Source organism: Dipodomys merriami, unplaced genomic scaffold (genome assembly GCF_024711535.1).
Source record: "Dipodomys merriami isolate MVZ:Mamm:240054 unplaced genomic scaffold, mDipMer1.0.p SCAF_16, whole genome shotgun sequence".
Taxonomy (NCBI): Eukaryota; Metazoa; Chordata; class Mammalia; order Rodentia; family Heteromyidae; genus Dipodomys; species Dipodomys merriami.
Genome location: NW_027202937.1, coordinates 1975228 through 1989366, shown reverse-complemented (window position 1 = coordinate 1989366; position 14139 = coordinate 1975228). Strand labels below are relative to the sequence as shown.

Genomic DNA, 14139 nt, shown 5'->3' with positions numbered 1-14139 from the left:
ATGCCTGGACCCTTTGCTATTCTTTTCTTTTCTTTTCTTCAACTGGTTTATCAACTATGATTGATTGTCCAGGCTTGGACCCCATAGTAAATATCTATTCAATTTCAGAGATACAGTCATTGACACGGTCCTCAGAAGTTCATCAAGTGTAGCTTGAAGACAGAAGAGGACAGACCGCACCACCCAGGCAGATTTCCCTCAAGCGGGAATTATTCTGTTCAGCCCCTGAGGTTGTGCAGCTGGTTTGTCACTGTGGCGGAGCGCCACCTAGTGGCATGGACTTGAACTCCGGGTGGTGATTCACGCATGCCCGGTGACTTGGCTTCCTGAGTTTTTAATCCAACGATGTCTATTCTAGGATTAGTATAAGCAGCATGCAGCTCTGGAGAGAACTTTGGGAAACTCAGGGGATCAGAGAACTGGGGCCGGGGTCAGCCCTTCATTTTAGAGATGAGACAATGCCCTCCTTGCTGAGCATTCACAGAGGCAGATGGACAAACATCTAGCTTAGAAAATAAATGACATTTCCTGGATGCCTCATGTTGACACTAAGTGCTCTGTGCAATCAGGTAGGATTTAAACATAAAAAAGGGTTGGAGTGTTTGCGTGTGGTTTTCTCCTTAAATAAAAAAAATAATAAAGTAAGTGGACACAAGGGCTCCCGCAATGTCTTGGCATTCTGGCGTGCTGATTAGAAACACAGGGCGAACAGCAGCCAGGAATGGTCATGGGGAAGGCGGCTGCCCCCGAGAGACCAAGAAGACCGGACGCACTGCACCGTCAGGCCGCACCGCCTCCCAGCCTGGTTCTGGGGAAGGGCAGCCGAGGCTGCGGCGTGGACAGACAGGTGGGTATCGGGGCAGGGCAAGAAGGCAAAGGTGGATGATGGTCTCACCACTGGCCCCCCCCCCGTATTAGCTGACTTCTGGAGATGTGCATCTACCATTTTTGGGGTTCTGCTGCCTCAGCGATGGATCGTGGGGTTCCCCGCAAAGTAGGAACGGGCTTTGTCACCCCTCCTACATTCCACCACAGTCTGGAAGCACCTGACGGGCAGCAGCCGAGCTCAGGACAGGTGAGGCGGGTGGACGTGGAGGAGGGGAAGGCCAGACTACAGCCCACCATGCTGCCTCCCCGCCCGGATTATGAAACCACGTTTCCAGAATGATGAACCCGAAAACGATGGTCTTCAGAAACAAAGTCCAATGGTATGCATGACACAGTTCTGGGGGGGGGGGCTGGGCCCCCTCTGGGTACCTTAAAGAAACTGCCTGGGGGCTGGGAAGGTGGCTCAGTGGTGGAGTGTGTGTCTCGTATGCATGAGGCCCTGGGTTCGATTCCTCACCACCACATACACAGAACAAGCCAGAAGTGGTGCTGTGGCTCAAGTGGTAGAGCGCTAGCCTTGAGCAGAAGAGCTAAGGGACAGCACCCAGGCTCAGAGTTCAAGCCCCACGACAGACAAGGAAAAAAAAAAAGAAAGGAAGGAATCACCGGCGAGGGGCCTTGCAGAGCCAGATTGGGGGGGAGAAAGCGTGAGGAAGCTGGTTAAAGTGTGCGTGGGGAACTGGGCTGGGGAGGGGGGCAGGAAGGAGGGCCACGGCTCCTGTCAAGGGCAGAGGAGGGACTGATCCAGTCCCAATGTGGATGACAACGAGTATTTTTAAAGGAGGGGGGGCTGTCTGGGAGGTCACTCCGAACACAATGTGAGCCTGGGTTTTCCTCATTGAAGTCTTGGGTAAGTCACGACATTTTGTCATGTCAGACTGCAACACAAGGTGTCACCTACTTCTCAGAGCTGCAGTAAGGATCACAGTGAGTCTTGGCGGCCAGGTTCTAATTGTTCTAATAGACCTGTGCGTGTGCATGTGTGTGGACAAATCAACACTTCAATATGAATACAAGATGGTGATTTTCAGTTGTCACGTTTCACTGAGTTTGGGGGGCTAAGTAAACCCTGAATCTTTCTCATTCCTCTCTCCCATTGTCCAGCCACTAGCTTAGCCCAGGCCATCATTCGGTCTTGTCTGGCTCCTTCTGATTGATTTCTTCACTTCCATCTTTCCTGTCCCTCATGCTATTTACCTTCTCAGCCCCAAGTTCATCCAATATTGTTATTTTTAGTGTTTTTATAAAAGTATGCTTGCTGTCATCTCCAATGACAATAGTCTACAGTGTACAAGCCTAGCACCTGCAAATTTGGGGTCCATCCTTCTCCTTTCTTCTCTCCTCAACAAAAACTTACAACTCTCTGCTATGAGCCACGCCCCCTGGGCCCCATGTCACGTGATTTCACAAGAGGAAGTGTTTCCGGTCAGGTTCTCACCTTGAATTGTGCCTGAATCAGATGTATGACTCTCAGTGTGGTTTCAGGCTCTGTGTCCCTTTACTGGCTGTGTTATTGCATCTGACATTCGCCTCTTGTTCTAAAATCATGGAGCCTTTGCCTGACTCTGCGGTCTTCCAGTAAACTGGGGTGAGGGCAGGGTGGTAACCTCCTTGGGGTTCAAGTCACTCTACGCGGGCTGGACAAACTGTCCCCTCCACAGGCAATGGCTATGTGTGGGTCTATCTACAGGACTCAGTCTGAGATCATCAAACACTGTGTGTTTGCACGCAGGGCCCCGGCTCTGGATGGAGAAACCACCTCTGGAAATCTGGTTTCTATGGGTTCACCCCCCTCCCACTCACTAGTGCCCAAAAGAAGAAGTTCATTACTTTTCAGGGGTCAGGGTCTCCTCCAGGAACTCCTCGATCTTATTGACGTCCGTCTTTACTTCCCCGTTGAAGGTCAGGAAAGGCGGGTGGGTGCCAGGGGCCAGGTTGTGCAGGTCAGCTGGCTTTCTGCAGGGAGAGCAAGATTCAGGTGTTATGAACGCCGGGAAGCTTCCCGTTGTGAGAAACCTAGGAGTTATTGTAAATTAGACTCTCCACGCTAAAGCAGATCTCTGCTGGGCCATGCAGAGACGAGGAGGCTGGAGAAAGGGCCCAGGAACAGGAAATGCATCGAGTGGACTTCAGTGGGCAAGGAAGGAGCCAAGGGGGAGCTGAGCTCTTTGGGAAGGTGGAGGAATCACAGATCACATGGATCTGCTCCCAGCTCTGACTACACAGAAGAGCAGCTGGACTCTGCCTCCAAAAGCTTTTCCACTTAGTAGTTTGACAAAAGTCTGCTATAGATCATTCCAAGCTTTAAAGAGGAATGAGTTAGATTGTTTTTAAGAAAGTAGCTCAAGCCGGGCGCTGGTGGCTCACGCCTGTAATCCTAGCTACTCAGGAGGCTGAGATTTGAGGATCGCGGTGCAAAGCCAGCCCGGGCAGGAGAGACCGTGAGACTCCTATCTCCAATAAACCACCAGAAAACTGGAAGTGGCGCTGTAGCTCAAGTGGTAGAGTGCTCGCCTTGAGCTGAAGAGCTGAGGGACAGCACCCAGGCCCAGAGTTCAAGCCCCACGACCGACAAAAAAAAAAAAGAAAGTGGCTCAAAAAGGAAACTATTAAAATTTTTAAAAAACTAAGAGATGGTATGTTCAGAAAGAGCTTTATTGCTAAAGTTTGAACATGGACACACACTACAGGTCCTTGGTGAAAATTTATGACTTATGTCTGACAGGCCCGAGTTCAATGCTGTTATTCAATGGACAGCAGATAGGCGATGATGAAGGATTTATTATTATTATTGTTATGTCGTCTCACAAGGGCGTTACAGTCCCATGAGTCAGGTTACGGGTACAATGCTTCTTGCTATGACTAAGGGTTCTGCATGGAAAATTTGCTGTGATGGCTGAGAAGGTATCTAAGAGAAGTCACGGGACCCTCCGTCGGCAAGGAGGTGGCTGGGGAGGCATGCGTGCCATGTACGAAGCTGTCAGTGGGTAAACGTTTTTAGTGATTTACATAACCAATCCCTACATTTTGACTTAAAAAAAAAGAAGTGGGCTGGGAAGGTGGCTCAGTGGTAGAGCGCTTGCCTTGCATGCCTGAGGCCCTGGGTTCGATTCCTCAGCACCACATAGCAAAAAGAAAAAAGCCAGAAGTGGCTGTGGCTCAAGTGGTAGGGTGCTAGCCTTGAGCTGAAGAGCTGAGGGACGGCGCCCAGGCCCAGAGTTCAGGCCCCACGACCGGACCCCCCCCCCAAAAAAAAAAGTAATTTTAGCTTCAGAATAGATGAAGAGTTGGTCTAATGTTGCTAGAATCTTCGAATTTTGATCAAAATTTGAGATCTTTTGTGGGGTGTGTGTTGATGATGGTGCTGGGTGAGTGTTTCATTGTTCCTCATCCCTGGGCCAGGCCTGCTGCGGTCAGGTGCACGTGGAGAGGACCCGTGGACGGACACGTTGCTCTAGTGTCAATACCACACTGCAGTCTGCCTTTTGCAGATTTCTACTTTGAAGATAATCGAAGCATACATAATTATTCTTGAAACGTGACTACTACGATAATCTTGCTAGAACGTAGTTATTTTTCCTGAAATATTTAAGATTTCTGTTAAACGTACATAAACTGGGACCTTTTCCTGAATCAGAAACGGTACCCATTTCTTTTAAATGACTTAGTTGTCATCTCAAGCTACAAATAATCTGTTTTTCCAAGTAAATATGTCTTCTGTTTTCTAATAAGACTCATATATAGTACTTATTTTCAATGAAAGGCTTGTATGTGTGTGTGTGTGTGTGTTTACCTGATTTTATAACAGAAACCCCTCTTGTATATCACTTTTATAATAACAATAACTTTTTTTTCTTAGTCATGGAGCTTGAACTCTGGGCCTGGGCGCTGTCTCTGAGCTCTTCAGCTCAAGGTGAACACTCTACCATACCACGTGAGCCACAGCATCACTTCTGGTTTTCTGTTGGTTAATTGGAAATAAGGGTCTCATGGACTTTCTTGACTGGGCTGGCTTTGAACCATGAACCTCAGATCTCAGCTTCCTGAGTAGCTAGGATTACAGGTGTGAGCCACTAGCACCCCAGCATTTTAATTAATTAATTAATTAATTAATTTTTATGGAAAGCTTGGCTGGCACCAGTAGACTCAGTTAGATGGAGCATATGTATCCAATCTAATACCTAAGAAAAATGGAGTCTTCCTGGTGTGCCTGTAGGATTCTGGGTCAGATCCTGAAAGAAATCTAAGATAAGCAAAGCAACAGTGCATGTTTATCCCCCAAGGGAAGAGACATAAAAGTCTTACATTCTCCAGGGAAGAAAGCATTGACACTGAAGAGGTGAAAATGAGGACCACGCAGCCAATCAGATGACGGGACTTCCATTATGAACCCACAGTCAGGCCCAGTGCAGTCCTGATTTGTGCTGGGCAATGGGCCGACCACTTGGGGGAGGGGCTTCCGCAACCACAGCAGAAGACAGGTGTTGGACAGGGTCTCTGTGAATGCCCATGCATGGTCCTCTGGTGCCTCCCACCAGGTGACTGGACACGAGAGGAAGGATGGAGCAAAGCGATGGAGAATGCAGAGAGAGGAAGGAAGAGGGGGAATAACGGCGGAACTTCCCATGGAAAGGGCTGGAATGTAAGTCACTCCAAACGCCCTCTCTGAGCAGACAAAGTTCCTGGCGGGAGCTGGAGTGGGAAATATAAGATGGAAGAAGTGTAAAGAAGTAGAGGAGAAAAAAAAAAACACAAAGAGGTGGCGACGGCTATAATGAAACAAATTCCAGGCGTAATCAGTTGGGGAGGGGACGAGAAGAATGTCAATTATGGTGTTGCTCTTCTGCGGTCCCCAACTCTTTGCTTACATTCTTTGGCACTTGGAACTCACACAGTCCAGACAGAAAGTATTTCTAAAATCTAATTTGCTTAGTGCCTTTGTTTACTCTGAGCGCGTCCCTCCTCTCATGCCCTGAAAGGACATTCTTTCCTGGCTCCTGCGTTTAACCGCAGGGAGCAGCCTTGTGTTGGTTGTAAAGCCAAGAAACCTATGCCGATCTTATTTTCAGAAGTTGCCCGTGGCTTCTAGGTTTAGCAGTCTGTATGGCTTGAGTCCTGGAACACGACACTGGGGACACTGGGGACACTGGTCTGACACCCTGGACGGTGCCTTATGTGGCCAGAAAAGCTCCCCGGGACATTGCCAACATGCCGGTTCTGGCTTGCTCTCTCTTTCTGGACTTGCCTGGCCATCGATACACACTTTCCTTGTGAACATCATGTCCTTTACCTTTTCAGGTCCACGGTAGTGACGTTGAACACGACGCCTTTCAGCCAGAGGATCATGAAGAGGCGCTGAGAGAAAGGGCAATTGCCAATGCTCTCTCCATCGATTCCAGCCTGAAAGAGAAGCAGCGCTCGGGTCAGTGGCTGCCCACTAGCAAGAAAGAACACAGGAGGATCACACGCAAGCGCAGTCACAGAGAGCCACAGCCTGGCCCCTCTTCAAAGCAAGGGAGCCTGAGTTCTTAATACGAATGCAGGGACTGTGTGGATCCGTGAAGCGGCTCAATCACTCGAGTACACTTGTTTCGTGCATGGAGCTTTTGCAGAATTGCAAACTCCTGAAAACACCGAACCCCAGTGTAATAGTGCAGCCCCCACCGCACCCCAACATCATCTAGACTGGAGCTAAGGATGCTGGCCACCGACTTCTACTTCTATCCAGTCCTCTAGGTTATGCTTGAGTTGTTACTGCGTCTCTCCTGGATTGTAGGTGCAGTTCTCAAAGCAGCCTTTGCCGTTGTTGTTTTTTGGTTTGCGCTTTGTTTGGTGGCCCTGGGGTCGTGAATTCGGGGCGTCGTGCTTACTGGGCAGGTGCTCTACTTTGACCACACTTTCAGCCTTTTTATGCATTAGTGATTTTTCCGGGTAGTGTCTCACATGTTTTAGCCTGGGGCTGGCAAAAAAATACCCTTGTGAGTGGCTGAGTGTCACGTGTCACAGGCACACCCCACCATACCTGAGTGTCACAGGCACACACCACCATACCTGAGTGTCACGGGCACACACCACCATACCTGAGTGAGTGTCACAGGCACACCCCACCATACCTGAGTGTCATGGGCACACCCCACCATACCTGAGTGTCACGGGCACACACCACCATACCTGAGTGTCACGGGCACACACCACCATACCTGAGTGTCACGGGCACACACCACCATACCTGAGTGTCACGGGCACACACTACCATACCTGAGTGAGTGTCACAGGCACACATCACCATACCTGAGTGTCACAGGCACACACCACCATACCTGAGTGTCACGGGCACACACCACCATACCTGGCTGGTTAGGAGGGTCTCACTAACAATTTTTGCTTTAGTTGGGCTTGCTGTGGACTGTGATCTTCCCAATCTCCACCTCCTTGAGAAGCTGAGACTGCAGGTATAAGCAATTGTGTCCAGCCTCAAAGCCTCCCCTTCTGCAGGACTTCTCTAAGTAATTAGGAATGCTTGCCTTTGGCTGTACCTAGACAAAATACATCCCTCTGTAGTTTTCCTTCGTCTTCCCCTTGCTCCATGAGGATCTCATGGGCAGATAACTCACACTTTGATCCCGTTTCCCTGAATCTAGGCTCATCAGCAGAGCCCAGATACTTAGCTCTGGTTAGTACTTGGACTTCAGAGTCCATAAACTGCAAATTGGCTAAATTACCCTTTATTAATTAGTATTTGCTTTATTGTGCTGATACAGGTGACACGCGGAGGGATTACAATTGAATGAGTGGGGTAATATACTCACTAAATTATCCTTTTATTCAGCAAACAATTTGGCTATTGATTTTGTGCAAGGCACTGGAGAGAACTGCACCAGAGGTTTAAGTTTGCATCCCCTCAAGGAGCTGGTGCCTGGCCTTGTGTGGGGTGTGCGGGGGTGGGGCTGGGGGTGGGGTGCCACAAGAACACAGCAAGCAATTTCCCATAGCATGAGTGCCACTCCTCCTCATCATCGCCTTTCCAAATAGTTGTTTTTTTTTTTAACGTGTGAAAGACAAGTCTGTCTCCCGCACCCCTCTGAGTGGACTGTAGAAAGAAACCATTCCAAAGCAAACACAAACTCAAACAGAAAAAAATGGGAAACAATGGTCTCTGTATAACTTAGTCCCCTTGAGTGGTTTCTTGGCCCCTGACACTTAGAGGACAGAAGGCCCACAGGCCCTAGCCTCTGCTTGGTATTAGCTCCTGTGGAAACTCTGGCCTCTACTGGAGGCTGAGGTATAGGAGTCCAGGCAGGGGAGGCTCAGGTAGCAAGAATCTCCCCTTGCAATACCCAGGAACAAGGATAGTTGTTCTTTGTTTTGTTGGGGGTTTTGTGTGTGTGTGTTTTTTTGCTTTGTTTTGTTTTTGAGGAAACAACAAATGATTCTCCCTCTTGAGGTCTGTTTGCCTGTGGCGTTTGTGGTTCCTTCTGTCATACATTAGTGAAGTCCTGCGCTTCCCTGTATGGCTGATAAGTGGAGCCTTTCACAGTGTTGCTCGCAGGTCATTACTATGAAATTATCGTTGTTTCACTGCTCTCTGAGTGATTTGAGAACTCCGCCCCCGTCAGGCCTCAGCTCTCCCTGTGTAACAGATCCACGGCTGAGTGGCCAAGGCAGTGGGCGCTTTACTCACCGCAATCGCCACCCTGCCCAGAGGGCCATGCATCCACTGAGCCAGGGAGTGACCCAAGCTGTCACGCTGGCCCACGCGTGAGGGCTCCCCAAAACAGCATCGGTATGGGAGCCTTGGTCCTTTACAACATGCTGATCAAACAAGAGTGTTCACCCAGGGCCAGTGGTAATGTGACCAATAGAGAACGCCCCAAAAGGGACACAAAACCAAAAGGCCACATGCACAGACTGTTAACCTGTTCACACTCTGGTAGTGGTGGTGGCGGCGCAGGGGACAATGAATTGAAGGAGGTACTTAGTAAATCGTTAAGATCCTTAGCCGGGCAAGAACTTCCTATAATAACAGTAGTAATAGTAATAGCTTGTGTTTGTATTGTAAAGCATTGTCTTAAGTTAGTTGCATACATTACTAACTCATTCACCTCACCTCCACCCCCATTAGGTCAGTGAAGTGGAATCCTTTACAGATGTGGAAACTGAGGCACAGAGAAGAAGTAAGAACTGGCCTAAGAAACTAGGATGGAGCTCAGGTAGTCCCGTTCATAGCTGGTCCTCTTAATTGTTCTTCCTGGAATCTGCTCTGAGGTAAGATGCTCCCCGGATCACATTGCTGGTACAGCAAGATGGTGTGGCCTTGAACTGCATGCAGACATTCTCTTTCCCGTCCATGGGAGTGCTGTCTTCCATAGCCCCCTACATTCTCACATGTCTTACAAATCTCATCATAAACTAGGCTGCTAGGCCTGACAAGCAAACTTGCCCAAGGCCCTTTATAAAGTAGAATGGGGATTCTGCTGTGTTTCACTGCTCTGAAGGCCATGTTTTCTTCCTGTGTCTTCCTTGGCATTTGTGGCCCTGCTGAACCATTTGTTAAACTCATAGGTTGAGTGTAACTCAGGATACCTGAGCAGCCAGGTGCCACTGGCTCATGCCTGTCATCCCGGCTACTCAGGAAGTGGAGATCTGAGGATCACGGTTTGAAGCCCAAGTAGGAAAGTCCATGAGATTCTTATCTCCAAGTAAACACTTCAAAAAGCCATAAGTGGAGCTGTGGCTCAAGTGGTAGAGCACAAAGAGCTAGCCTGGAGCACAAAGAGGCTCAGGAATACTGCCCAGACCCTTAGTTCAAGCTCCAGAACTGGCCAAACAAAACAAAACAAAATGCCACAATAGAACCAGGTAGGTGTCTGCCTGAATAATGTGTGTGCCCAGATGATCTTTCATCCAATGAGCACTTGAAGGTAGGGGGATGGAGAGAGGCACCAAGGCTCAGACTAAGGCTGTGGTGTTGCCCGAAATCCATATCTACCTGGAATTGATGAATGGGCCTTATTTGGGAAAAGATGACATCTTTGTACATAAAATCACGCTTCTGATCAAGTCATAGTGGATTAGGTCAACCCCTAAATGGCAGCATCCTTGGAAGAGGCAAATTGAGGCACAGGATACAGGGAATCATGTCAGGAGAAGATGGTGGCAGAGAGCCACCAGGGGGTGTCAAGGGCAGGGGCAGCCACCGTGCTGCGAGAGAGATACATGAGTAGAAAGTGGCAACACCTTGATTTTGAACACGTAGCTTCCAGAACCGTGAGAGAACAATAAACCATCACTGTTGCATGCCACACAGTGTACTATAAGGTGTTACAAGGACACTAGAAAGCTACTACATGCAGGGAAACACCACAAGGACAGTGACAGGGAGCTAGCAGCCCCCGTTCCAGGTTTGGGATCCTGTGTTGCCATGAGCTTGGTGCGAATGCACACAATCGTCCACCATAACCCCAGAGCACTTCCTGTCCCCTTGATGTATATATGCAAGATATTATAAAAAATATTCTATCAGGTATAATATCACATAGGATAATATGAAAAGCAGCAGATTGTACAATCGTATGCTATAGATTACCCGCTGGACCATTCATATTATCTGCTGCTCTATGTTGCTTTCTTTTTGAATAGTGAACTTGCCTCTGCCCCAAACATAGACAATGCTTTATCTATGTGTGCTGCCTTCATCAGTAACAAACACAGATGTCTGACACCTCTTCGATCCTCCTCAGTGTCTGTTTGAATGGATGTGTGTGTGTGAGAGGGAGGGCAAGGTTTCTCCCTTTTCATAGCATGGGGGTCTCAAGAGCTAGCCATTGTATAAAACACATGAAAGGGAAAGAATTTTTTATAACAATAATTTTCAGAGCTGGCTCCCTTTCTAATTCATGTAACTCAGGCAGTATTCCTTCTGTGACTCGATTTTTTTTTTCACTATTGTATGGTGTAGATCTAACCAATAATTTTATTAAGAAGCCTTTTATTAGCAGAGATGAGCCTTGGAGGTTGCAGGCCCAAGGCCACCAAACCCTTCTCTGCTGTGCAATGCCTGCTGTGAGGACAGCAGGGGTGGGCCCCTCTGTGCCACTGTGTGTCCAGCCCCCTCTGCAGGGCTGCTTACCAAGCCCACGCTTCCACCAGCTGAAGAACTGTCCTTCCCACCTCAGCCCTTCATTCCTCATGGCTTTCCCTATTCTTCCATGTCCCGCTATATGAATAAGTCTAGGAGTCTCTTGTAAACTTGCTAATCCTGCTTCTATTCAACAACGTCTGCCGTTATTCTTGGTCAGTCTTTTTCCGAGCTAAGTAATACTATGTCTCCCTTTGCTGTCCATCCAGCCTGATGTTCCACTGGAGCTCTCGACATGGACTTCCCTGTCTTCAGCTTGGCCCTTGGCTGCCTCCCTGGACACCAGCCAGCTGTGCAGCACATTCACTCTTCTCCAAGTGGCTACAGCACCATTTCTAGTCCCACTGGCTCTCTAGAACCTTAACACACCCCAGCAGGGAATGCTGGTATTACCCTTCTTGTTGAAATTGGGGTGACTTTCATGGCAACCAACCACCCCCAAAATCAGTGGCTTTAAACAATTCGTGTTTTTTTTTAAATTTATATGGACATTTATGTTGTCCATGTACTTGCAGTTTGGCTATTTTGGGAAGAATGTCTACTTTTCCTTCCTAGGTATCTTAGACAATTCAAAAGCGAGGATGATAGGTAGGCATGGTGGTGCACACCTGTAATCACACCAGTCAAGAGGGTGAAGCAAGAGCATGGAGATTTCTGAGGCTAGCTTGGTTGTTCCTGTACATATTCAAACCGTATTTTTTTCCTCTTCAAATTGGGACCAAAACATGGATACAGTATTCCCTGTTTGCTTTGTAAAATTATAGTTGCTGTCATTATGACAGGAAGGAAAATGTTTTAAAGAGCTCATTAAACATCCCCATTTGTAAAATGCTGTGCCTTAGGGAATAGTCGGTACATCTCTCTGCAATGGGACAAATGTGCAGCAACGCCATGCTGGAAGAAGATATTCAGCTGAGAAATCAAACCCATAGCTATCGGGAGGACCAGAGAGGCTTACCGTGCAGGGAGGCTGGAGAAAACAGCTCCTATCTGCTGAGCTGTGGGGACCAAACTGTAGGCAGGTACATCTCTGTTCTCTACAAGGCTATGAGTTTCTGAATATAGAAACTTTTCCAACCAAACCTTTTTTTTTCCCCAAAGAATCCAAGAGTCAAAGAGGAAGAGGAAGAGATATGGATGAATAGGGGTCAGGTTGGGACACATTCTTTGTAGTTTGCAGTGAGATCCAATGGAAATCTGTATAGTCTCAATATCCGGGAATTTTTGTCACAGCCCTCATGCTATTCATTAGATCTGATGGCGGCTTTCAGATGCTTGGGTGGGGAAAGCTGAAAGCTGGAATGGTTCCATCTCAGCAATGTACCAAAGCGCAGGAAGCCAGCGGAAGATACAGATCTGCAGCCTTCGGTAAAGAGGCCTCCTTCCACATGGCTCTAATCTGAAAGAGGCCTCACCAAGCGTCTTGTGGCGAATCTGCCACTTCGTCAGGCACTGTCAAAAGTCTGGCTCAGCCTCTCATTTGTTTCTCCAAGGTTTTATAGAAATTAGTTCCAGCTTTCTTATCACGAGTCCATTTCCTTTGCAAGGGATCAGTCTGTGATCCACACTCTTCCTGTACAACAAGGATATCTTGGGGCACTGACCGTTTCCCCTATAATGTCTGGTGCTTGAGATGCTGGGATAGGCGAAGACTGCATGTAACTCCCTTTCCCCTTCTCTCCCTAATGTTCAGTTTGGATATAGAATCCTAATAGGAGAAGGTGGTCTGGAAAGATTCAAAAGAGACCACAACATCTGTCAACCTATCTCAACCCCAAACTCGTAAATGTAACAGATTCAAAGCTTGCATCACTGAGATCAAACCTGAGTCTCGAGCTTTACTAAGGGCTCATTAAGTCCAAGGCTTTCTGGAAAATTCTGTAGCAAATTACTATTTGAAGATATGCCCACCAAGCATTGTTTACAGAACTTGAAGATCCCATTTGCATGCTCCCTTTAAAAAATCCAGAACCCAGACCCTACTCTTAAGTACTGTGATTTCATTAATCTAGCAGAGAGCTCAGAGATCCTAATTCTTCCTCTCAACGTTCCTGTCTAGCTAGCATGCCAGCTTCTGACCTAGTGGTATGTATGTACAGTAGAATGATCCAAGAGCTTGTTGGGAAAAAAATATGAGAACAGATAAGCTCCCTGGGTCCACAGGAGGGGCACAGAATCAGAGTGATAGCCCAGATCGACACAGAACTTAGACTCTGTTTCTACTCTTTTGATTCTTGTCTCCTTATCTAAAATCCTTATCTACATCCTTCAGGTCCCACCCCGCTCTTACCTCCCACTCCACTTCTACGCTGTTCTAAGGTCCACTCCCATAAAAGCATGGAACGAAAGGCACAATTTGTAGTCATTTGGGTGAACAGGAGCAAATCTGAACAGGGATGTCTGCAGACAGCACAGCAGACACAACTGCAGAGCTCTCTTTGGAGTTGTGCCTCCACAGCCAGCTCTTCAGCCCTCTGGATAGGTCCTCTAGGAGGATTATAGAAAGTACTGCAACAAGGCCTGGAATTCCAGCCACAGTGCCCAAGCCCTCACATGGTTAGTGGCTGTACACGCCACACAAGCTCCACCCCCTTTCCTCTCTCCAACCACTTTCTTCTAGCCAGCAATGGCTAGATAGTGTACTTCTTCTAACATGCCTGGTCCCCACAAAGCCCTGCTTGATGTCCTCCTGGCTTCCTGGAGACCTCGGGGACTTAAGCTCCACACTCAGCCTGAACGTGGTCACCAGACCATTGGCAGGGTGGACCCCCACAGCCTGGTGACAGCTTCACCAAGAACCTGCTTGGTACCAAAGCCTGGGAGTGGAGTGATGACAGAGATACGAGCCCTTCCCTTGAGAAACTGGAGCACCATGGAAGCAGCGGAAAAGACGGGGCCTGTCACAAGTAATGTGTGCTGTATGCTGTTGGTGGGGAATGGTGGACTGGAAACATGAAGCCACCCAGGCATCGGAGCAGGTTCATCAGCAGCACCATGCTTGGTATCAGCCTTGAAGGGTGAAAGAATTCACTCAAGCAATGTTATATGTAAAGACCACAAGGCAGAAGAGAGTCTAAAGATGCCAGGGTGGAGGCTGGGACACACAAAGCCGG

The 14139-nt window shown here is 48.2% G+C and overlaps 1 protein-coding gene across 2 annotated transcripts in view; it reads right to left on the bottom strand.

The window, feature by feature from the left end:
- Nucleotides 1-14139, bottom strand: part of Clic5 (chloride intracellular channel 5) — a 101218-nt gene that overhangs the window by 28422 nt on the left and 58657 nt on the right. For both annotated transcript variants that reach the window (XM_070023608.1, XM_070023609.1), the window contains exons 2-3: nt 6179-6288; nt 2719-2844 (exon numbers count right to left, since the gene is read on the bottom strand). In XM_070023608.1, coding sequence (XP_069879709.1) covers nt 2719-2844; nt 6179-6288 — 236 coding nt within the window. The remainder of the gene's footprint in view (nt 1-2718; nt 2845-6178; nt 6289-14139) is intronic.